General features: G+C 42.1%; 1 protein-coding gene across 2 annotated transcripts in view; it reads left to right on the top strand.

Moving 5' to 3' along the window:
• NF1 (neurofibromin 1) overlaps positions 1-24,539 on the top strand; it is a 5,218,972-nt gene that overhangs the window by 1,934,150 nt on the left and 3,260,283 nt on the right. For both annotated transcript variants that reach the window (XM_044054637.1, XM_044054636.1), the window contains exon 20: positions 2,921-3,361. In XM_044054637.1, coding sequence (XP_043910572.1) covers positions 2,921-3,361 — 441 coding nt within the window. The remainder of the gene's footprint in view (positions 1-2,920; positions 3,362-24,539) is intronic.

Below are 24,539 nucleotides of genomic sequence, written 5' to 3'. Positions count from 1 at the left end.
CTTGCAACCAGATGGGATTCGTAATCCATGCAAATGACTAGCTGTAAATAAAAATTCCCCATAAATTTGAGATTTCATGAGGTGAGTAGGGTATGTTCTAGAGACATATACAATTATTGGCTGCAGAGACATATAAAAAATTATTGGCTGCAGTAGGTTTACAGTCTAACGCAGAATGAATTGTACCATTGTGGGGCATAAATACGAGTATCCAAATAGTGTATACTCTGTTTCTGAAACTGAAATGTAAATGATAAACCAGACTGATTAGTTTGCAAACTATCAAAAACTGTTCAAAAGCCTGTAATATACTTTTTACTGTAAGAAGCAAATCATTAATGTAATGTTCCTAAAACACAATGTTCTTCTAAACATGTTCATCTCCATATCACATGGCAGTTTCTACCTGGCACATAAAGATGTTTAGCATACATGGGTGCAAATGTTGCACAAGTATCAGTCTCATGTATCTGTTTAGAAAATAGCTTATTAAAATTAAAAATTATTTCTAATGCAAAATTCCATCATTGGGATATCATCCACTGCTCCCAAAATTTTAAAAACATCCTTCAAAGAAGAAAGTCCCACTTGATGCTCAGTAAATGAAGACCAACTGTTCACATCTGTAGTTATAAAACTAAAACTATTCTCCCACCTAGTTTCCATTTTTTTTTTAATGTACAGGAACTTAGAAAAATTATTCCTCACACAGGAGACCAACTGCAACACAGAAAGATGAAAAATCAATCTAAAATAGTACCCATCCTTTCAAATGGAAGAGAGTAGCTGGCTCAACTAGCACCCTGTGCTCATATTATGAATCAACGCATTGAAATGTGTAAGTTTTGTAATGTGGTGTTGTGAAGCTTAGCAGTGTTGGACACTGAAGTTTAGAAAAGTAAGTTAAAAAAAACATGTGCAAGAGTTCATGGTTTCTGTACATATGAATATAGTACTACAAAATTAAGTTTCATCTTAAAAAGAGAATGTAATAGGTAGTTTGTAACTTTAAAAAGTGATGTGTTAGTTTAATTTATCTGTTTAAATAATGTGAATCCTACTATTTTGATATCCTGTGCAGAGGCACTGTCCACATGTCTGAAGCATGCAAGCAACCTTAGTCACTTTCTTTGAGCTATCTTGTTATACTGAATGTTACAGGGTGCCTCTTGGGGATGAACCCTTGCTTCTTTCCAAACTGGATCAGTTAGGTATTCATGAATCAATTCACATTTTTTCATAGCAGTGTGATCTAAAGGAGAGGAAGGCCTGTCATTCCATTAATTTACATCATATCTTGGTACTTGAGAAGGATATTTGAGTTCTGGAAGCCAGGTTAGTTTTTTTTACTATCCTCCACGGAAGGCAGTACTTGGCATTTGCCAAGCAGACACTTTCCAGATGAATTGCCAACTACCTTCACAGTACTTTGCTCTCATTAAGTGAGCTTTATGTTGGTATGAGCTCTGTTCATAGCCCCCACTGTACTGTACTGTATATGAGTGGGCTGTCTTCATTGTTTGCTCCTGAAGTGTCTCAAGTTGCAGATGTTTGTGCCACTGCAATTTTGTCCTTGGTGTCACTATTTACCAAGCATTATTGTCTCAAATTCCACTCAAGGAATCGAGCCACATTTGGGAGGTTAGTGCCCCAGGTTCAGTCATCTGAGTTCTGCCATTGTCTAGTCCTCCAGCTCCTTCCATCCATCATAGCTCTTGGGATTCAACTGAAACAAAAAACATAAAGTGAATCCTTAATGGTTGTATAAAAGATGCTTACCTTTTCAATTTATACAGCATTCTAACCTGTCTTAATGGGACAGAAATGCCATTTTCATATAGATTAAACCTTTTTCCCCATGAGCTACAAGTTATAAGTTTCCTGTAAGTCAGGCAAGTATGAATTTTAGAAAGATTTGTTAAGTAGTGCAGTGGCAAGAATGTAGTAATTACTTTTCCAGGACGCTGCATGCTGCTAATAAGCAGGCAAATGAATTTACCCCAGAGAAGTGTGCTTCACAGCCCACATGCAATGTCATGGTATGCCTGGACATCTGTGAATGCAGGATTTGTCTGAAGAAAATGCCAAATTCCACTTGGTGGAGAGGAATGGTCCTCAGGAAGTACCTGTCAACCAGTCCACTCTGTCACAACAGCTAATACAATGGTATTGTCTGTTATATTTTCAGTAGTGGCTCATGCAAGAGATTTTGTTTTCCCAAACTTCTTCTCCAGGTTTAGAATTTGGGTCATTTCTTACACGATGTTAATTTTCAGATTTTTTTTTTTTTTATATTATGTTTTGATTTCCTATACTGATGGTTAGGAAGGAATAGGAGAACATCTTTTATTGATACAGGACTGCTGCATACAGTCAGTGTTGTGTTTCCTGGGGCAAACTTTTGGAAAACTCAAAAAAAAAGCTGGAGACTGAAGTGGAACACCAGCAGCAGTTTTGCAGTAACTACTAGTTTCAGCTTTGCAGTAACTACCAGTTTCAAATGCTTATCTTCAAGATGCAGCATTATAAGACAATCTCATGCAATTGTTTTTGTTGTCTTGGGGGGGAAACTAGGTGCAGTTAAGCTAATGATCTGTAGCTGTGTTAATTTGTTGAGACAGTAATGATTGAATGAGTACCATAAACTTTAGCAGGCAGACCTATTTTAACAATCACATTTTCCTCGATAAATGTTTGTGTATGGAGTGTTAGTAAACAAATATATAACTTGAGTTCAGGAAGTTGACGTTGGCCAGATTGGCAGTGTTTGCCCCTAGTGTATTGAGAATTAATAGCATACTTTTTTCTGTTATGGCATTATTGTGTAATATCGAATACCAAGTTGTTAATCGCTAGAAAAGACACCAAGATGATCTTGGAAATAAAGCGCTCAGTTTTTTGTTTTGTTTTGTTTTTGTAGGCGAGTGACAGTCTGCATAAGACTATTGTTAAGCGTCGAATGTCTCATGTAAGTGGCTGTGGTTCTATTGACTTGTGTGATACAGACTCTCTGCAGGAGTGGATCAACATGACAGGATTTCTGTGTGCTATTGGCGGAGTATGTTTACAGCATCGCAGCAATCCAGGTCTTGCAACCTACAGCCCACCAATGGGGCCATTCAGTGAACGTAAGGGATCTATGATTTCTGTCATGTCAGCCGATGGAAATGCCGAGAGCTCTGTTGGAAAATTTTTGGACAGGTTACTGTCTTTAATGGTGTGCAACCATGAAAAACTTGGAATACAGATACGAACTAATATCAAAGATTTAGTTGGTTTGGAATTAAGCCCAGCTCTTTATCCATTGCTTTTTAACAAATTGAAGAACAACATTAGCAGATTTTTTGACTCTCAAGGACAGGTATGTGATAATGTTTTGTTATATACTTAAAACATATTGTAGAAATTATGTACTTGTATCAGTTTCTTTTAATGTAACTTTTACACTTTTCCTATTTTTAATCTGATTTGCATTATTTAACAACTGCTATCACTATTTGTGAAGATGTTAAAATGCCGCTTTGTATGCTTTACATGAAAACTGAGGCTTTGTAAAAGGTAAACTGTTGGTGGTTTTGTGTGTGTGTATACACACCTGTATATGACTGTGTGTGTGTGTATGTGTGTGTATATATATATATATGTATATATATATATATATATATATATATATAAACACACACACGTATAACTTTTGTCAAGCGGCTTTTAATTGTATTTGAATTGCTGTGCACAGTTCATTTTGCCGTATTAATTGCATGTTTAGGGCTTGGCCCCTTGCACAACCCATGATTCAGTGTTGTCTATCTGTCTGTCTCAACTAGTGGATTATCAGAACTGAGGCTGTCAAAAGAAGACTGGCTCTAAAGTTCAAACTCCTCTCTCATAATGCCCTTTATCACTTAGTCTTCACAGATCTTGATCTGTTTTCTACTGTGGTCTCTGGAGCAGTTCTTACAGATAACTGTTTTAGTGTACCTTAAAGCTTTTTGAAGTTTTTTTTTTTTTCTTCAGGATTAGCATTTGCTGGTACTCAACATTTTTTTTCTTCTCTGTCTTAACTTTTGTTTGTATGGGAGGATTGTTTAGGTGTTGGTTGGTAGTAGAAACTTCTGCGTAATTGGAATCAGCATATCTACATGTGGTATTTAGGCCATTATATGGAAGTCTGGTATCACAGCATGCAGGCAGAACCCGATTTTGCCCTCTGCTGGGAGGCTATAAGGGTGTGTTAATGAGTGATGCCTTCCCATTACTTTCTAATTGCAATACATATTTTATTTATTTAGTTGTTTGCTTGACATTTGTTTACTGGGATGGTCTGACTGGGTTAGTAAGAACCTATTTTCAGCGGTGACCCGGGAAGAAAAGCTCCAGTTATATATAAACATCTGCAGTCTTTATGCAAGCATAAAATATTTTTTTACATGAGTTACAAAGTACACATACATGTGCGGTCTTTTCACAGGTGACAAAGAACAATATAATGTTATACACAGAGAAGCAGCAAAATTCCTGCATTACAATAAAATAGTTATTTGATTTGTGACAAATGGGACAATATTCAAGTGAATGAAGTAGATATACAAGTGTTAGATACATCAAGGAAGAGGTATACTGTTAGGTGTTAACTGTAGTGAAGGTTAGTTTGGGTTAGAGCAAGGTTACAGCCAGGAGTAGCCCAAGTGTTTTTCAGTATAGTTTTAAAGGCAGGTAGGTTAGTGGTGGTTCTTAATGTTAGTGGAAGAATTCCATGCTTTAATGGTGCAGTGGGAGTAGAGGCTTTGTCCAGCTGCCTTGGGTTATCCCTGATGGATCCAACATATCAGTGGACAAGCTGAACTGGAGCATAGTGATGCCTCTCTAGTGGTCCCTCAGTCAATCAGTGGCTTTGGAGATTTTCAGCCGCTGAGGGTCAGCGTTGGAGGATGTTTTTATGAAGGCTTGCAGTTCTCCTCTATTGAATGAGTCTTTGCCTAAAATGTGTTTAAGAAATTCAACATGTGATTAAACATGCTTAGTTCCCAAACCCCCTTATCTGTGGATCTTGCTGATTAGCTTCGTGTTTCACTGTTGTATCCAGACTTGTGGGATTTCCTGTTGTGGAAGCCCTTGGCCGTCCCGACTACTATAGTAAAAATCTCCTTCCTCCTAAGGCTGGCAGACATCCTATCCTGACTTCAGTATGCTTTGGTATAAAGGGAGCCAGACGATGCCATCACATCAGTCTTTTCGTGCCGTTAAAGTCCAAAGCAGTGTTTCAGTGCGTCGGTCAGTCCACACAAGAGAGAAGTTGTCTAAAAGTTAAGCTGTACACCTCTTGCCTTCAGTATAGCTTGATGTAAGTGCTTAATCTTTCTGAAACAACAGTTGCAAAGTTATTATAATATATACATTTCCTTAATGCCTTCTGCATAATACAATAAGTGTTACCGTTGAAGTTAAGCACTCAGGGTTTCTGCGGCACTGACAGTTCCCAGTAGGCCTCTCCCATCTACATTTTAAGTTGTAAATTGAGTCTGCTATTTATAGATAATTCGGACAGATTGCTTACTGTTTTCCCTCAAAGAAAGGGGAACCTGATAGTTTCTGTAACCTCGCGATCTGGTTGGGCCTCGCTCCGTTCGGCTCACTCTGCACTCCTATCCATAGTCTTTAAGAACACACTGAACCTCCAACTCCTCCAGACCACACCACCCAAATTTCTAAATGCTGAAACCCTGTTTATTGTCCTTTCCATAAATAAAACTAAGAAAATCAATATTCTTTGCTGCTATATACCCCCAGGTAACAACTCTCTCATTATAGAAGAAATCCTACACTGGACAAAAGATAACCCATCACAAGAAACTATTCTATTAGGTGACCTAAATACTGACTAGACAGCTTGTGATTCCAACAGCTCCACTAACCATATTAATCTGTATGGGTTCTCTAAACTGATTGAAGAGCCCACTAGAGTAGATAAAAAAAATTGAAAAAAAATCTATTTTTGATTGGACTCTGATCAACTACTCCAAACAAAACTACCAGGTAAGTTGCCTTCCAGATGGTCTCAGTGACCACCTCTCCACATTCTTACTACGTCAACACTCCAACCTACCCAAACCCATTGTTTACAAACTAATACGGGATGACCGCAACCTTACCCCACATTATCTCAGTACTATTCTCAGCCATTGTAACTGCGAACCACTACAAACCCTTGGATTAGACCAGACAGTTGACTACTTTAATACTACTTTTATTAACATTCATAACAAACTCGCCCCCAGCAGGAAAATTAGAGTGAGAGCTAACTATGCACCTTGGCTAAGTTAGAGACACTAGAGCCCTACTAAAAGCCAGAGATAAAGCCTGGAAAATCTGGAAAAGAGAAAACACCACCAGTTCCAAGCAAAACTACCAACACTTTAGAAATCAGGCCAAGGGTCAAACTAAAGAAAATAAACAAACCTACTTCCTCAGTACCCAAAACAAATACTTAAAAAGTCCACAAAATGTTGGCATTCTATTAACTCCTTAATAAAAACACTACTCCAGCTCCAAACTCTACAGATAATAATTTAGGCATAGCCACTCAATTTAACCACCACTTCACAAAATCCATCCTGGCTCTATCCAGCCAGCTAACCAACCATAGTCCATCACATACCCAAACCAATCAACCAGAAGAGATTCCCTCCTTTACTCTCTCACCTGTCCCCACCTCTAAAATTAAGAAACTTATAAAACTTAAACCCATCACCCTTGCAGTCGATAACTTGCCTTCTACCTTCATAAAAATGGCCTCTGACTCTGTCTTACCCCATCTCCATCCTAATCAGCAGCTCCTTACAGGAATCCTACATTCCCAAACTCTGGAAAATATCTTATATTATTCCTCTTCATAAAGGGGGTAACTCCTAAGACTTCTCAGACTACCGACCCATTGCCATCTTATGCCCTTATCTAAAATTCTAGAGAAATGCATCCATTTGCAAGTCATGAAATTCCTGAACACACATTGGCTCCTCTCTACCACACAACATGGCTTCCACCCTCATTATAGCACAACCACTGCTCTTCTTTCATTCTCTAATCTAGTTAACCTACACAGGAATGACAACAGATATACATCAGACATTTTCTTGGACCTCTCAAAGGCATTTGACATGGTCTCTCACTCCATTCTGCTAGATTATCTAGCCTCACTATCTTTCACCCCATCTACCATGGCCAGGTTCAGAAGCTACCTGTCTGACAGGCAACAATCTATCCAATGGCAAGGAGCACTATTCCCCCAAATACCATAGGAGTCCCACAAAGCTCTATACTGGGCCCACTTCTTTTTTCTGTTTTCACAAACAACCTGAATAGGTCTACCCAGCATGGCACACTTATTCAATACGCAGATGATTCAGCCCTGATCTGCACTGCCTCATCTCCCACCATTCTACAGCAACTTACCCAAGAAACCTTTAACTCTGTAGAAAAATGGATCTTGGGTATCCAACTAATCCTAAACCCCAATAAGACAAAACTACTGCTATTTTCCCGTAACAAATCAAAAGCTCTCCTCTCTTTTTCCATCACCTCTCAAAATGGCACTACCATCTCCCCTTCTGACCACACCAAACTTCTTGGTTTTGAAATTGACAACAATCTTCACTTTGATATCCACATCTCACAAACCATCAAATTAGTTCACAAAAAAATGGGCGCACTACATATGCACAAAAACTTTTTCTCACACCAAGCAAGAGTCACCCTTGCCCAGAGTCACCTTCTGTCCACACTACTGTATGCAGCACCTATTTTCACCCATATTAGAAAAACTGACCTAAACAAGCTAGAATCCTGTTACAGTAAGACAGCAAAGTTTGCTACAAACTCCAGTTATAAGAACACATCACTGTGTTGCACTAAAAGAACTAAAATGCCTAGAGTTACCACAACTACTTCACCACCAGCAGCTAGTTACTGCATGTAACATCCTTAAGTACCCTGAAAACCCCCCATCTATATCCAGTCTTCTTACCCATTAAACTGCAAAGCAGCATCTCCGATCTAGTGACAAATCTCTCCTCTGCATCTCCAGGTCAAACAATACTGCAGGCAAAGCGCTCTTTTCCACACCGTTGCTAAAAACTGGAATTCCCTTCCCCATTTTCTGTCCACTGCCTCTAGCATCCCTCAATTCAAAAACTCCCTCAAATCACATCTACTAAACACCTGGTTATGTCCTTGTATCACTTAACCTTACTCTCCCATCTCCCCCCTTCTTTTTCCAACTTCCAAGCTACTCATTTTAACCCTCTGTTCGACTCTCCTACTAGCGCTGTCTGTACGTGCTACGTGCGTGAATGGGCGCTCCTTGGTTGAAGGGTGTGGCAGGCCCAGCAGCATAAAAATATAAAAACTCTATTGCCAAATTAGACGGCCGAGTTCTTCCGCGGAAACCTAACTAACCGGGAAAAGCCGAAAGACACACACACACACACACACACACACACAGTATTAAACCCAGCCAGTAGCTCTGGCTATTAGTTGGTACTTCTTATAGCGGGTGATTGCTCCTCTTTTTGTCACAGTCATTATACACCTGCACATTAAATGAAATTACTGACTATTTTTCCTGGAAAATGACTTTTTCCAATTTATTTTATATATTTTCAGTGTTTGTCTGGCAAAATGTCTAACTCCAGGTTGTATTATTTAAATGGCCTTTGTATAACACTGTATAAATCTGCTTCTCTTTTTTGTTTTCCTTTTTTTTTTGGGAACAATGTTTCGGAGCTTTTCTCCCTGGGCCTCCGCTGTAAATGGACCTGTTCCAGTTGGAATTTCCTGGTTAACAAATGTAAAATAAATAAAATAAGTACACCACTGGAGAACTCTTTCTTGCTTTAACCAATGTCAGATAAGGTTAATAGTTGTCTCCACTGTGATAACCAAATCCCACACCAAAACTTTCATAAGTTGTGTCACCTGCCTAAGCCAGAATAATGTCCCTAGTTGCCATTTTTGTGCCCGTTTCAGTTCTAGGACTTTCAGGTGTAGAGCTGAAATCTTAGCTAGGCATCTTAGTCTGCCATCTACCTCACATCATCTGATGGCATCTGCTTGTCAACCCCAGGTTGAGCTCCCTAAGCATAGGAAGGACAAGGAAAAAATACTCAAGCTTAGCACCTCGGATGACAACCATTCACTGTCTGCCAGTTCCCCAAGACTAGTTATTGCTGAGGAAGGCGAGGTGCTTTCACAGTCCTTTCTGTGACCAGGTGGTGGCGCAGGCCTCTGTCAGACCCGTATGGAGTCCGATATGCTGTTGGGTCCCCCACGTTTTGCACAGGCGTTTGCTTTCAGTTTGTTGGTTGGGTCCAGAGTTGCTCATCAGGCCTCTGCTTCTAACAAGTGATATTTTATCAGTGATGTTCTTTTGAGGTGTTAGCCTGCATTGGTTCTTCCTTATAGAGACTGGTGTCAAGATTTCAGACGTGCTTAGGTGCAAGGCCAGGGCTATCTCTGAGAAGGGTTCTACCTCAGGCCCTGTGCCTAGTCTTACCGGCTGCCATGCACAGGCATATCAGCAAGACCTGGTGAGGTTAGCTGAACACAATATTTCTATAATCAGAACTAGGCAACCCTCTTTGGAGTCATCTCCAGGGACGAGGAAGAAGTTATCCTACCCCTGAAGTTTTCTGTGAACCACCTGATTCATTTGAGGATTCTGACCAGGAAGAGTCTCCAGATTTTGAAGAAAATCTAGCTTCAGCTTCACCTCCTGAGGACATCACTATTGGGGAAACTTCATGCCATGAGGGACATTTCCAGTGGGAGGCACAGAAATGCCCCACAGTCTAAAAAGGGAGATAGGGAATTCCTTGACCTCCTGGAACACAAACCTTTGGCTATTCCTCCGGTATTGAATGTGATAGAGGATATTTTTATGGATTCTTCCCTGAATCCAAATTCTTTACCTCCAGCCCCTTGAAAACCAGACAGGTTTTACAAGGTGCTGGACTTGTATATATACCTCTTCAGAAGCCCCTCTATGATCCAGAAGTTGTTACTCTCAAGTCCCAAGGGAACAAGAGCCAGTTCTTCAAAAAAACACTTTACCTACTGACAGAGAAAGCAGGACCCTTGATAGGTTTGGTAAAAAAAAAAGTCTACACTTCTGCTACCCTAGACATGGTGGCCCTTAACTGTCAGATGCCCTTCTAGTCCCATGTTGCAGTATTCACCACCTTTGACTTATCCTCTGCTTTAGCTACCTGAACGTTCAGCCAGTATACAAAAGCTTTTAGTCACTGCAGGGTACGTGGAACACCTGACATTGGCCATAGGTTGAGTGAGCCATAAAAGTGACGTCTGCATGTACCTTTCTTCAGAACTTCTCTGCTGCCAGTCGAACATCAGATGTTCCTGAGATCGCTGCCATTGGAACTTCATATTTAAGATAAGTACACCTGTTGGGGCAGTTTTCTTCTCTTTTTGGGTCACTGCATGCATGCTTATGTTCTTGTCATCCAGGAAAGGAAAGTTTAGGTGTGGATGTCGGATCCCCCGTAAGGATGCCCACGACCTCTGTCTTTTCTGTTTAGGGCCCAACCATGACCCCAAAACCTGCAAGATTTGTCAGGCCGTCATTCCTAAGACTCCACAGCTGTCTGCACGCTCTAAACATCTACTTAGAAAAACAGTGTCTTAAACATCTGGCTTTGGCAATAGAAGGGCTGTCCAGTCAAACCACTGAGCCACCAAAAAAGAAGGCCAAGGTTTCCAGGCCTGAACTTACTGCTGCACCTCCTCCACCCGAGATTCCCCTTGTGGCCGACGTTCGCCAGGCAGAACATATGGCACTAGTTGAGTTTAGGTATAGCGGATACCATTTGGGAGGCTGCAGAACCTAGGGCTGAAAGCACGTCCATGGAGGTTTTGCAGATGTTGGGCACCACTGATGAGGGGGAACCTTGTCTCTCAGTGGACATTCAGACCAGTCGTTCCACTGCTTCAAAATAAGCTGAACCTAGACACTCCTTAGGCCCTATGCCCTCCAGGAATACCTCTTCCTTAAAAAGGAAACAAAAGACAAAACATGTCCCCTCCTTTAGAAAGCCTGCCTGATTGACAAGCTTTCTCTCAAAGCTTATTTAATGCCTTCTATGCCTGCTTCCCCTCCGGCAGCCCCTCCAGGTATCAGTCCTAGGCCTCAGACTGAAGATACTCTTCCTCTTGAAGCTAAGGACTCTTCAGATTCTTCTTCAAAGGACTCTTTCCTATGCCTCTCAGATGCCTTCCCCTCTTGGATATGCCACCCCTGAGGAGGACTCTGCTGACACAGACTCCCCTGGAGAGGACCTCACTTACAGTGAAGGCATCCCTAAAATGAGAGAGTTTTTTAAATGGGATTCCACTGAAATGTTCAAGATTCAAAAGAGGTGGTATGAATTCTTACAAATGGACACCCCTTCACCTTCTACCATCCCTCCAGTCTTACCAACCTTTTTTGGATGCCTGCAATGCAGCCTTTCAAAACCCTGAATCCCAACCACTAGCCCCTAGTAGGCCTGACAGGTTTTATAAAGTCCCAGAAGGGGCCAAATTTCTGATTAAATGCCTGGTTACAGACCCTAGCACTGTTTTTGTCTCTGCAGACAAACCCTCCAGATTACTTCTCTCAACCTCTGTCCTTCCAACTGATAAGGACAGTAAGACCATGGAACGCATTGGCAAAAAAGTATACAACTTTGCCATTTTGGCTTTTTAGGTGGTTAACTACCAGGCACACATCTCTAAGTATGCCCTGCCCCTTTTTACTCAGGTTTCCATTTGGATGATCTTCCAGACTCGCCTTCTAAGGCTGAGATACCTAGCCTCATTTCCTTGTCTGCTCAAGTGACAAGACGCTCAATCAGATGCAGCTATGATGCTGCAGAGTCCTCAAACAGAGTGGCCTCCATGCTTAGAAGGTACTTTTGGCTGAGACTCCATCCCCTATCCGATGACATCAGGGCTAAATTCCTGGATGCACCCCTGGACGATTCTGCCTTTTTTGGGACTAAAGTGGCAGAGCTTTTCAAGACCCTTAAGCAAAAGGGGAAGGAATTAAAAGACTTAAAATATTTGTTTGACTCTCCAATCCCTAAATTCCATAGGAATTATCCAACCAAGACACAGGTCATCAGGAAGCATTCTGCTCCTACCCCTCATTCTAGGAGCAAAAAGAGCTCTGGGAAGCAGCAGCCTCCTTCCAGGCCTGCTCAGACTGCAGTTCAGAAACCTCAGTTTCAGGACACCCCCCCCCCCCCCCACACACACACACACACACACGGATTCCATTCCCTTATCCCAAAGACTTTTTCACTGTCTTCCTGTCTGACAAACCATTACCTCAGACAAGTGGGTCATGTCTGTCTTAGTAAAGGGTTACTTCATGACTTGGGTCATTTATCCCTCCTTAAGAGGCATTCCACAGCCATCAAAGGACCAGCTTCCCATTTTCCAGATGTTTTTAGACCGCCTTCTCTCTCAATGTACTATCCGACCTGTCCCTCCGTCAGAAAAGGGAAAGGGCTTTTACTCCACACGTTTTCCTAGTCCCAAGGAAAGATGGCCCATGGAGACTCATCCTGGATCTCTCCCACATCAGACTTTTTCTACAAGTGCCCACTTTTTGCGTGCTTACACTCCTGACTCTCTTCCCCCAACTAATGCCTCCGGCATTCTGGCCACCTTGGACATCAAAGATGCATATCTACGTATACATATAAGTCCCAACTACAGGAAGTATTTTCAGTTCTGTGTGGGTTCCTCGCATTTTCAGTTTTCTGCCTTGCCCTTTGGACTATCTGCTGCTCCATGGGTATTCACCATGTGTCTAGCTCCAGTGGTAGCCTATTGCAGGGTCCAGGGGATTCAAATTTTTCCATGCCTGGATGACCCTCCTGATCCAGGCAGGTTGCTCCACTTACCTTCATGTTCATCTCCGAAGAGTTATCTCTGTCCTGCAGTCCCTGGTGTTCAGAATCAATTTCCCCAAATCCAAACTTAATCTCTCCCAGGATCAAGTTTTCCTGTGGTGCAGAATAAGGACAGATGCTATGAGGGCATTCCTTCCACCCCAAAAGGTGGAAATCCTGAGGCTATTCCGGCTGTCTGTTCTCCATGCCACTGCTATGACAGTGAGACAGTATCTCAGACTCCTAGGACATATGGCCACCACTATACCCTTGTTGCCACTGTCTAGACTACACATGAGGAAACTTCAGTGGTACCCGAGGTCCACATGGACCCATCACTCCCACCCCTTGGACCACAGCGTTCCTTTCCTGCCATGCCTAAGGAAGGAGATCCATTGGTGGTTGGATCATGTCTCTCTCAACCCAGAACTTCCATTACAACCATTCACTCCAATCCAAGAGCTGTACACAGATGCCTCAGACCTGGGCGGCTAGGGAGCTGCTATGGGCAGTTTCAAGGTGCAAAGCACATGGGCAGGCCCCTTCAAGCAGGAGCACATCAACATCAGAGAAAGGAGGGCCATCATCTGAGGGCCTTCGAACATTCTGAAGCAAGGCCCCTGAAGTTGTTCACAGACAACACTACAGGACTCTGGTATGTCAACAAACGGGATAAGGAAATCTTACTTGCTATGCAGACTTAAACTGCAGGCCTGGGAATTGGCAGCCTAACATGGAGTCACCCTGCAGGTAGTCTATATTCCCTCAGCTGAGATCACACAGGCAGGCACCTTGAGCAGGTCCATGTCTCAATCCCATTAATGGATGCTACACAGGTATGTGTTTCTGGACATAGTCCACAAGTGGGGGTACACCACAAGTACTTCTGTTTGCCACCCCTCTAAGCTGACAACTTCCACTCTTTTGTACCAAGGCACCCACCCCCTTAACTAGGGCAACGGATGCCTTTTCTGTCCCATGGAAAGGGATGTTTTTCTATGCATTCCCCCACTTCCCATTCCTGCAAAAAGTCCTATTGAAAATTCAGCCGGACAAACCAGAAATCTTGCTGGAGACTCCCTTTTGGCCAAGACACCATTGTGTCCCCCTCCTTCTGCTTTTAGCCATGGGCAGTCATCACAAGTTACCTCACAGATTGGACCTTCTCACACAGGACAAGGGATCCCTAATCAATCCCTACTTGAAATCTCTGAACCTAACCCTGTGGGTGATGGAGTTTTAATCCCTTTCAGACACCTTTACACTGAGGATGTGCTTAATGTCCTGCAGGAGGCCAGGAAACCCAATACTAGAAGGTCTTACTTGTCTAAATGGAAACTATTCTCCATTTGGTGTCTTCAAAGACAGCTAGACCAATTTCAAGGAGAGGTCCCTTTAGTGCTGTCCTACCTGTGTGAATTGTTGCAAGCAGTGCTGGCATATTCTTCTGTTAAGGCCCACCTAGCTGCTATTTCGGCTTGTCTGCCTCTTGACTCTCCTCTTGCCTCCTGACTTCCAGTGAAGTTATTCCTTAAGGGAGTACTACACAGGGAGTACTGCACCTCCGGCTCCCCAGGAGACCAGTCCCACCCCCATGGGATGTGAAGTACGTTTTAGAGAAGCTCACGGTTGCTTCTTTCGAACCAGCTTCAAAAGCCTTTCTAAAATATTCCACTTGGAAGACTGTGCTTTTGGTGGCCCTGTCATCAGCCAGGAGAGTGTCAGAGCTCCAGGCCCTCATGGCCACCCCACCTTTTCTAAAATTGCACAAGGATAGAGTGACCCTAAGGACCAACCTGTCCTTCATGCCCAAGGTGGTCAATGTGCTGCCCCTGAACAAATGTTTTCACCTCCCCACCTTTTTTCCAGATACCCAGAATGACAGTGAGAGACTTCTACATTTTCTTGATGTTCACAGACAATGAAGATTCTACCTTGACAAGACCAAGTTCCTTAGGAGATAAGAGCAGTTGTCTACTTTCACCCCAGGGCTCCGGGAAACTTGGTGATAAAACAGACTATTTCTGCTTGGATTTTCAGGGTCATCTCCTTTTGTTACACCTACCATAGAAAACATTTAAACTCAAAAAAATTAAAGCCCACTCCACTAGAGCCATGGCCTCATCTGGAACCTTCTTCAAAGGGCTGGACACTTCTTTCATTCTAGAAGCAGCTACCTGGGCATCTGTCCATCCCTTCACCAAACATTACAAACTGGACCATATTTCCAGGTATACAGCAGGGCTTGCTAGGGCAATCCTGCATGGGTTCTTTGAAAATAATTCCATTCCACCCTCCTCCTCTTCCCTTTGAGCTGTAGCACTCACACAAAGGTGGTGTATACTGTAACATGAGGATAGAAGGACATTGGAATAGTTGTGTAAAAATCTTACAGTAACCATAGATGTCCTCTTCCATGTTGCAGTATTCTGTCTCTCCATCCCAATCTGTATTTTTTATATATATATATATATATATATATATATATATATATATATATATATATATATATTTTTTTTTTTCCACTTTAGAACATTGAAAGCCACAACATTGAAATTCAAAACATGGAGACCAAAATCTTGAAAATTCAAAACACTGAAAACTCAAAACATGGAATCCCATGAAACCAACATTTAATTATATACCAGCACAACTACATACAGAAACAAATAAAAAACAAAGCATATTACGCTTCTCAAAGTATAAGCGGGGGGGGGGGAGCCCCTCTGCACCAACCATGTGGGGGAGGGGCTGCGCCCCCATACCCCCTGCCACTTAAATATATCAATTCCGAGATTGCAGTTCACAGAAAAAAACGGCAAACCTACCATTCCATGCTTCATGACTGCCTGTTTAAATTGTAAAAAGCTATTCTCAACCTTCTCTTAGAAACAGTACTTCACTGTTAAAACATTACACATTACTATGTATCTCTCCTATACTTACCAGAGTTTCATAGGTAACATCAGTCATATTCCCTTCTTGCTATACTAAAACATTACACATCTTAGTGTAGTGCAGTCTCGGAGTTGATATAGTTAAGAAGCAGGGGCTGTGGGGGGGGGGGGTGCAGTGCATCTTGCCCCTCCCCCTGCTTATAGTTGAAGAAGTGTAATGTGGTTTACTTTTTATTTGTTTCTTTATGTAGTTGTGCTGGAGTATAGTATATGCTGCTTTCCTATGTTTTTTTCAATGTTATGTTGTTCGGTGTTTTGAGTTTTCAGTGTTTTGAATTTTCAAGATTTTGGTCTCAATGTTTTGAATTTTCAAGATTTTGGTCTCAATGTTTTGAAATTCAGTGTTGTGGGCTTTTGATGTTCTAAAGGGAATATATATATATATATATATATATATATATATATATATATCTACTTTTTCATTGACTCTCATTTGACTGAATTTCATTTCACAGTGACCACATCACTGAAAATGCATTTCACCGAACTACAGTTAGTATGTATGGCACTGTATAGAGTACAGTAAGACAAGTAAAAGGTATATGCCCTTTTCCCCACTGTAGTGCGATCCTGGAGTTGGTGTATATAGTTGGGGGGTGGGGTGGGGGGCACAGCCCCCCCCCATTGGCTGGTGTGGGGGACGTAGCCCCCCCCACTTTTTGTTTTATATTGTATTTTACCAAAAACTTTAAAACAATATATTTTAAACAATAGACATGCATAGTTACACCACCAGTGACTAACCCTCTCCGGAAGACAATATGTACTCGAGCTAAGTGGGGGGGGCGGGGCTACAGCATTCACACACCCCAATGGTGGGGGTTGTGCCCCCCCAACTATATATACTAACTCCGGGATCACAGTACAGTGGGGAAAAGGGGATATACATTTTACTTGCCTTACAGTACTTTACACAGTGCTATATATATATATATATATATATATATATATATATATATATATATATATATATATGTATATATATATGTGTGTATATATATATATATATATATATATATATATATATATGTAAAAACTGCAGCTTAGTGAAATGTGATTCAGTGAAATGAGTTTTCAGTAATTTGAGTTTTCAGAGAAGTGGTGGTCGGGTGAAATGAAATTCAGTGAAATGAGATTCAACAAAACAAAGACCCATATATATATATATATATATATATATATATATGTATATATATATATATATATATATATATGCATGTATATATATATATATATATGTATATATATATATATATATATATATATATATATATATACATGTGTGTGTGTGTGTGTGTGTGTATAGATATATATATATATATATATATATATATGCATATATATATATATATATATATATATATATGTATGGTTTACCATTAAAATTTTGCTGTGTAGTTGCACAGCTATGAAGTATTCGAACAGATGTTCGAATACTTCATATTTCAGCAGGTTACGTGAGTTAGAGCGTCTTCTGTGTGGCGACATGCGTGAATGGGCGTTCCTTCTTTGAAGGCTGTGCGTTAGGCCCGGCAAACCAGCACGTAAAAATCTACTGCCAATTATTAGCGGACTGGAGTTCCGCTGTGGCGACCCCTAACCGGGAAAAGCCGAAAGACACGACCACGATGTGAGCAAATGTTATATTTGCGAATGGACTGTGCATTTGCAATTATAACGTTTGCTCATGTAAAGGGATCGCGGTACAGTGTGGTTAGGGAAATACATCCCTTTCCTCACTGTAGTGCGATCTCTTTGTTGGAATATTAAGTTGGGGGGTGTGAGGGGCTTGCCCCCTGCATAAATGGAATTTTAGGCTAGCTAGTTAGGGAGTTAAGGGAAGGGTGGGATTGCTGTTAAGTGCTGAAAATGTTGTGAGCGACATTTTTGACATTAACAGCTGTTTTCTGACATTAGGGACAATACGGTATTGTGTACTTTTGGCAAAGGACTTCACTAATAAGTACACTTTTGTTTTTATTTTCGAAATTATGATAGTAATCATATATATATATATATATATATATATATATATGTATATATATATATATATACACATACAGTGGATATAAAAAGTTTACACACCCCTGTGAAAATGCTAGGTTTTTGTGATATAAAAAAATGAGACCACAATAAATCATTTCAAAACTTTTCCCACCTTTAATGTGACCTATAACCTGTACAATTCAGTTGTAAAACAAACAAGTCTGTTAGAGGAAAAAAAATAAAAAATGTACAATATGCCGATTGCATACGTCTGCACACCCTTAAACTAATACTTTGATGTTCTTTTCGTGTTTCACTGTTGCAGTCATTACATTTGGGTAATCTGCTGGCAGGTTGCCCTCAGTTGGCCTGAATTCCAAAGTCTTGGGTTCTGCGTCGGTTGCTGTCTCCTCTTCATGTCGTCAGAGGTATAAAACAAGCAGCCGACGCCATTTTCTTTAGTCTTTCTTGCCACACGGTGCCCGAAGCAGAAGCATTTCGCAAGTGCCGGTCGGCTGACTCCTGAAATATTCGAGTTTGAGTTTCAGAAATGAAGTCTTCACTAAAGCTAAGTACCCCGTTGGGGAAACTTTTTTCTTGCTCCATACCAATGTCAGAAAAAGTTAATAATTGTATTACTTGTGGGAAGCAAATACCTCATAAGGATTTTCATTTATACTGTATTCCTTGCCTAGGCACTGATCACAACGTGCCTGGCTGTCGGTTTTGTGCTAGATTTAACCAACACACTATTAAGCGTCTGTATATTTTTGCCTCAAAGTATTTTGGAAACGGATTTAACTACCCAGAAATGTTGTCTGATAGCAATCCGACTACCGGAGTACATAAAAAATGCAAAGAAAAGGACAGAGACAGACGGCCGAGGTCCAAAATGGACAACAAAGCTTCTCCTAAGCCAGTCGCTGGTTCGCTGGTACTCAGTGAGGTGCTTTTGCAGCCCCTGATACCCGCTACTTTCGAGTCACAGGCCTTTACCGAGACCCATGTGGAGTCTGGCACGCTGAGAGATTCTCAAAGTATTGTACCTGCAGATGTCTCTCCCTCGGATGGGTCCGGAGCTGCTGAGCAGGCACTGGCTTCTGAGGGTGTATTCAGGCCTCAACATATTTACATCAAACCGACGACAGCTGCAAAACCAAAGACAAAAGCAACTTCTATGGCTAAAAAACCGAAGCATGAGCCCCGTGCATAGGCCACTATGCCTAAAAAACAAGATGATCTGATAAGAGGCCTAGGCAAGACACTGATTATGAATATTCAGATCAGGTTTCTATTTCTTCTGATTCCTCTTCTGATCGGGAATTATCTATACCTCTCTCTGAGGATTCTGATGCAGAGGAATCCATCCCATCTGCATCTCCTGAAGATTATTCCTTTGGAGAAACCTTGCATACTTTGAGGGAACATTTAATAGGGAAAGACAAGATTTCTCAGAATCAAAAAAAGAGGCTTAAGGATTTCCTTCTCCCTCAGCATAGGCCTTTGGCCATACCTCCTGTATTAGACATTGTTGATGTGTTTTCAGAATCAAGCATGACTCCAGATTCCTTACCTCCGGTCCATAGCAAGCCAGACAGATATTACAGGGTTCCTGACTCACACAAATTTTTATTCAAAAACCCTGCTGCTTACCCTGAAACTAACTCGCAGGGTCCCAAATGTGTAAAGGCCTCAACAGCCAAGAATCCTACCACCTCTGATAGAGATTCCAGGGTGCTGGATAGATGGGGAAAGAAGGATGTTCATCGTGTTACACTGCTGCAGTCATTACACTTGGGTTATCTTCCCCTGTCGGCCTGAGTTCCAAAGTCTTGGTCCGGCGTCGGTTGCTGTCGCCTCCTCCCTGACGTCAGTGCGACAGGGGAATATAAGATGCAGCCGACGCCATTTTCTTCAGTCTTTCTTGCCGCGTGGTGCCCGAAGCAAAAGCAGTTCACAAGTGCCGATTGGGCGTCTCCTGAGATTTTCATTCTGAATCCAGAACCGAAGTCTTCTACAAAGCTAAGTATCCCTTTGGGGAAACTTTTTGTTGCCCCAGACCAATATCAGTAAAAGTTAACTGTATTTCTTGTGGGAAGCAAATACCTCATAAGGATTTCCATTCCTATTGTATCCCATGCCTAGACCCAGACCACGACGTCATTGGTGGTCGGTTTTGTGCTAGGTTTAACAAGCGCACTATTAAACGTCGGTTTGATTTTGCCCGACATTATTTTGGTAGAAAATTCAATTATACCATGCCGTCGGAACGTCCAACGACCGGAATACACAAAAAGCGCAAAGACAAGGATAGGCATCCGAGGCCTAAAACTGATGATGAAGCCTTTTCTAGGCCATTCGCCGTTTCTCCGGTTTTCAGCAAGGCGCCTTCGTAGCCCCTGATGACCGCTTCTGTAGAACCACAGGCCGCCTCTGATTCACACGTGGAGGTGGCTGGGCCTTCGGACGCACAAGTTATTCAGCCTGCCAAGACTAACCTTTCAGAGGGATCCGGAGTAGCTGAGCAACCCACAGCTTCTGAGGGTGTCTTCATAGCTACTCAGTTAAGCATTAAACCCTCAGCTAAGTCTAAGCCTCCTTTAAAATCAAAGAAACAAATACAGCATTCTCCAGGACATGCCTCTATGCCTAAGAAACAAATGCTCAAAATGGCTGAAGACCTAATCACTCTGATCAGGGGGACCCATCCCCCTCCTGATAAAAGGCCTAGACAGGATGCAGACTATGACTCATCCGACCAGGTGACCATTTCTGCTGATTCATAGTCAGACCTAGGATACTCTTTACCCCCTTATGAGGATTCTGATGCTGAGGAATCAATTCCATCAGCCTCACCGCCTGAGGACTACTCCTTTGGGGAAACCCTACATACCATGAGGGAGCATTTCCACTGGGAAGGCCAGGATTACTCAGAATCCAAGAAAAGGCTCAGAGACTTACTTTTATTACCTCAACACAGACCCCTTGCAATTCCGCCAGTGTTACATATTGTGGATGATGTGTATACTGAATCCAGCTTAAATCCTGATTCCTTACCTCCAGCCCCAGTTAAACCTGACAGATACTACAGAGTCCCTGACTCGCATAAATTTCTGTATAAAAGCCCTGTAGCTGACCGTGAAACTATTTCTCAGGGACCCAAAGGAGTTAAGGCCTCATCAGCTAAGAATGCAGTTCCCTCTGACAGAGATTCCAGAGCATTAGACAGATGGGGAAAGAAAGTATATACGTCTGCAACTTTAGCAATGAGAGCCTTAAATTGCCAGTTTCACATGCTAAAATATCGGCAGTTTTACTGTCTCAGTTAAAACAGAAAATGCTACCAGAATCAGATCCTCCTAATTTTAAAGAAATGCAGGATATATTGCATGCAGATGTACAAGTGGGAAAGCATACTTTGCAATGTGGTTTTGATTCTCTGGTGGCCTCCTGCAGAGCAGCAGTTACAGGCTCTGTCATTAGAAGACATGCTTGGTTAAAAGAACATACGTTACCAGATCATGTTAAAGCAAAATTATTGGATGCACCTTTGCAGCAGGATGTATTATTTGGAGTTACGGCGGAAGAGGTATTAAAGAAAATGGTGGATAAGACAAAATCTATGCAAACGGTGAAGGATTTCTTACAGGTTCATCCTCCTAGATTTAGCAGAAACTGGCCAACTAAGAATTGGTCCTTTCCAATTACAGACAGACCATGGGTTGCATCAGGCCAGAAAGAAGGGGAAGACAGGCCCCAACCATATAAAAAGCAGCTCCAATGTCTTCCCACTACAGCTGACAAACAAATCCCTCTTGGCAGCCCCCTTGGGAGGAAAACTGGCACTCTTCTACCACAATTGGCAAATGATCACCAAAGACAAATGGGTTCTCAACATTGTATTTCAAGGTTACAGGTTCCACTTTCACACACTGCCAAGGTTAAAAGGAATGCCAAATCTGCCACCAAATCAATGGGCAGAGGCTCAAAAACAAATTACAGCACTCATGGATATGAGAGCTATCCAAAAGGTACCACCACAGGAGCAAGGACAAGGATTTCACTCAAGACTCTTTCTGGTACCCAGAAAGGACAAAGCCTGGAGACCCATTCTGGATCTTTCATCTCTAAACACTTTCCTGGATGTTCTGAAATTCAAAATGTTGACATTACAGCAGCTTCTTCCCATGCTGGGCAAGAAAGCTTGGCTCATGACTTTGGACCTCAAGGAGGCATACCTACATGTCCCTATCAGACAAAACTGCGGAAGATACCTCAGATTCATAGCTAGTTCAATGCACTACCAATTCTCTGCACTGACCTTTGGCTTATCTACTGCGCCCAGGGTCTTCACAAAGTGCCTGGCACCAGTAATTGCATTTTGCAGACAAAGGATTTCAAATTTATCCGTACCTGGACGACTGCCTGATTCAAGCAGAAAGCAAGGACATTCTTCTAGAGCATCTGGCATTTGTAAAAAAAAAAAAAAATATTAAGTTGCCTGGGGTACACAGTAAACGAAAAGAAATGCCCTCACAAGAGTTTATATTCCTGGGTGCCAGCTTGAACACAACGGCCCAGATGGCTTATCTCACGCCAGACAAGCAAGGACAACTGACTCAATACTTTCAGTTGATGGCAACAAAGACCCAACTCCCTGCAAGAAAAATTCTGCAGGGCTTGGGTTACATGGCATCCTGCATACTACTAATTCCATATGCCAAACTCCATATGAGGAAACTACAATGGTACCTAAACAAGGTATGGTCTCAACACTGTCCAAGTTTGGAAACAGTTGTACCACTAATCCCTTGCCTTCAACAGGAGTTTCAGTGGTGGGCTCAAGCTTGTCACCTCAACAAGGGACAGCCTTTTACACAACCCACAGCCAGGCAAACACTGACAACAGATGCATCAGATTACGCCTGGGGAGCACACATGGCAGGTAAATGTATTCAGGGCACATGGCCCGCAGAACAAAGGCATCTTCACATCAATCAAAAAGAGATGTTAGCTGTACAAAATGCCCTTATAGCTTTCAAGGGCCTGCTGCATCCAGGACAACTACTTATAAAGACAGACAACACCACAGTTATGTGGTACATAAACAAGCAAGGGGGCACTCACTCCTACCCCCTATGCAGACAAGCCATGACCTTGTGGAACACAGCTATAAACCTTCAAGTTCATCTGCAAGCACAGTTCCTGCCAGGAGAGAAAAACACACTGGCAGACTACTTAAGCAGAAACATCATGGATCCCCACGAATGGGAATTGAATCCACAAATATTCAGAATGATAACACAGAAATGGTGGAGCCCGGACATAGATCTGTTTCCATCCCCAATAAACTGCCAGCTACAAAAATTTTGCACAAGGAGTTGACATCCACAAGCATGGAAAGTGGATGCCCTCTCATTCAGCTGGGAGAACCTACAAGTATACGCTTTCCCACCACTTCCTCTCCTGCCAAAGGTACTCATAAAAGCCAGGCAAGAAGAACCAAAGATGATCCTGATTGCACCAGACTGGCCACGCCAGCACTGGTACCCAATCTTAAGGAGCTTAGCACAAGAACCACCCTGGATTTTGCCTCAAATTCCTCATCTACTGACTTGGCACAACAGTCAAATACTACACAGCCAGCTAAAGACCTTAAACCTAGCTGCATGGAAGATTCCTTAGTCAAGCAAGCAATGCCTCTCTCCAAAGCTGTTATGGATGTCATTCTGGAGGCCAGAAGGCCAAGTACCAGGAAAGCCTATTCGGATAAATGGGAGAGATTCTGTGCCTGGAACCAAGCTCACAGTCTTGACCCTCTTGTCCCAAACATTCCTCAGATACTACAATACTTAACTGAGATGCTGGACAAAGGCCTCTCTTTCTCATCCATCAAGATCCACGCCTCTGCCATCTCTGCTCATTACAATACTGATCCACCAATTTTCTCTAATCCTATGTTAAAACAGTTCCTCAGAGGGGCTAAAAACATAAGACCACCCCGTAGAGCACCTACTCCAACTTGGGACCTCAACTTTGTTTTGGAAAAACTAACTTTTCCTCCTTTTGAGCCAGCTAACACAGCAGAATTAAAATACATCTCTTGGAAAACTGCTGTGCTCCTGGCAATAACATCAGCACAAAGAGTTTCAGAATTACAAGCACTAATGGCAGTGGAACCTTTCTTCATTTTCCACCAGGACAGGGTGTCTTTAAGAACTAACCCTACGTTTATGCCAAAGGTGGTATCCAGTGAGGCTCTAAACCAAACTATTCACCTGCCAACTTTTTATCCTAAACCACAGAATAAAGGGGAGAGACTACTGCACTCTTTGGACATTTACAGGTAGTTACGCTTCTGCTTGGACAAAACAAAGCTTTCAGAAAATCTGAGCTAATATTGGTAGCATATGCTGCAGGAGCACAGGGAAAAAGCATTTCAAAACAGACCATTTCAAAATGGATAGGACATTGTATATGTTTCTGCTACACATACCATGGAAAACCTGTACCTAGCAGCATTAGATCTCACTCCACCAGGGCAACAGCCACTTCAACTGCCTACCTCAGGGGAGTACCTACCAAGGATATTTTGGAAGCAGCAACTTGGAGTTCTGTACATACCTTCACCAAGCATTACCATCTGCCT

Source organism: Protopterus annectens, chromosome 13.part0 (assembly GCF_019279795.1).
Source record: "Protopterus annectens isolate FY-2018-M chromosome 13.part0, PAN1.0, whole genome shotgun sequence".
Lineage (NCBI taxonomy): Eukaryota > Metazoa > Chordata > Ceratodontiformes > Protopteridae > Protopterus > Protopterus annectens.
This window is presented reverse-complemented; position numbering and strand designations above follow the sequence as displayed.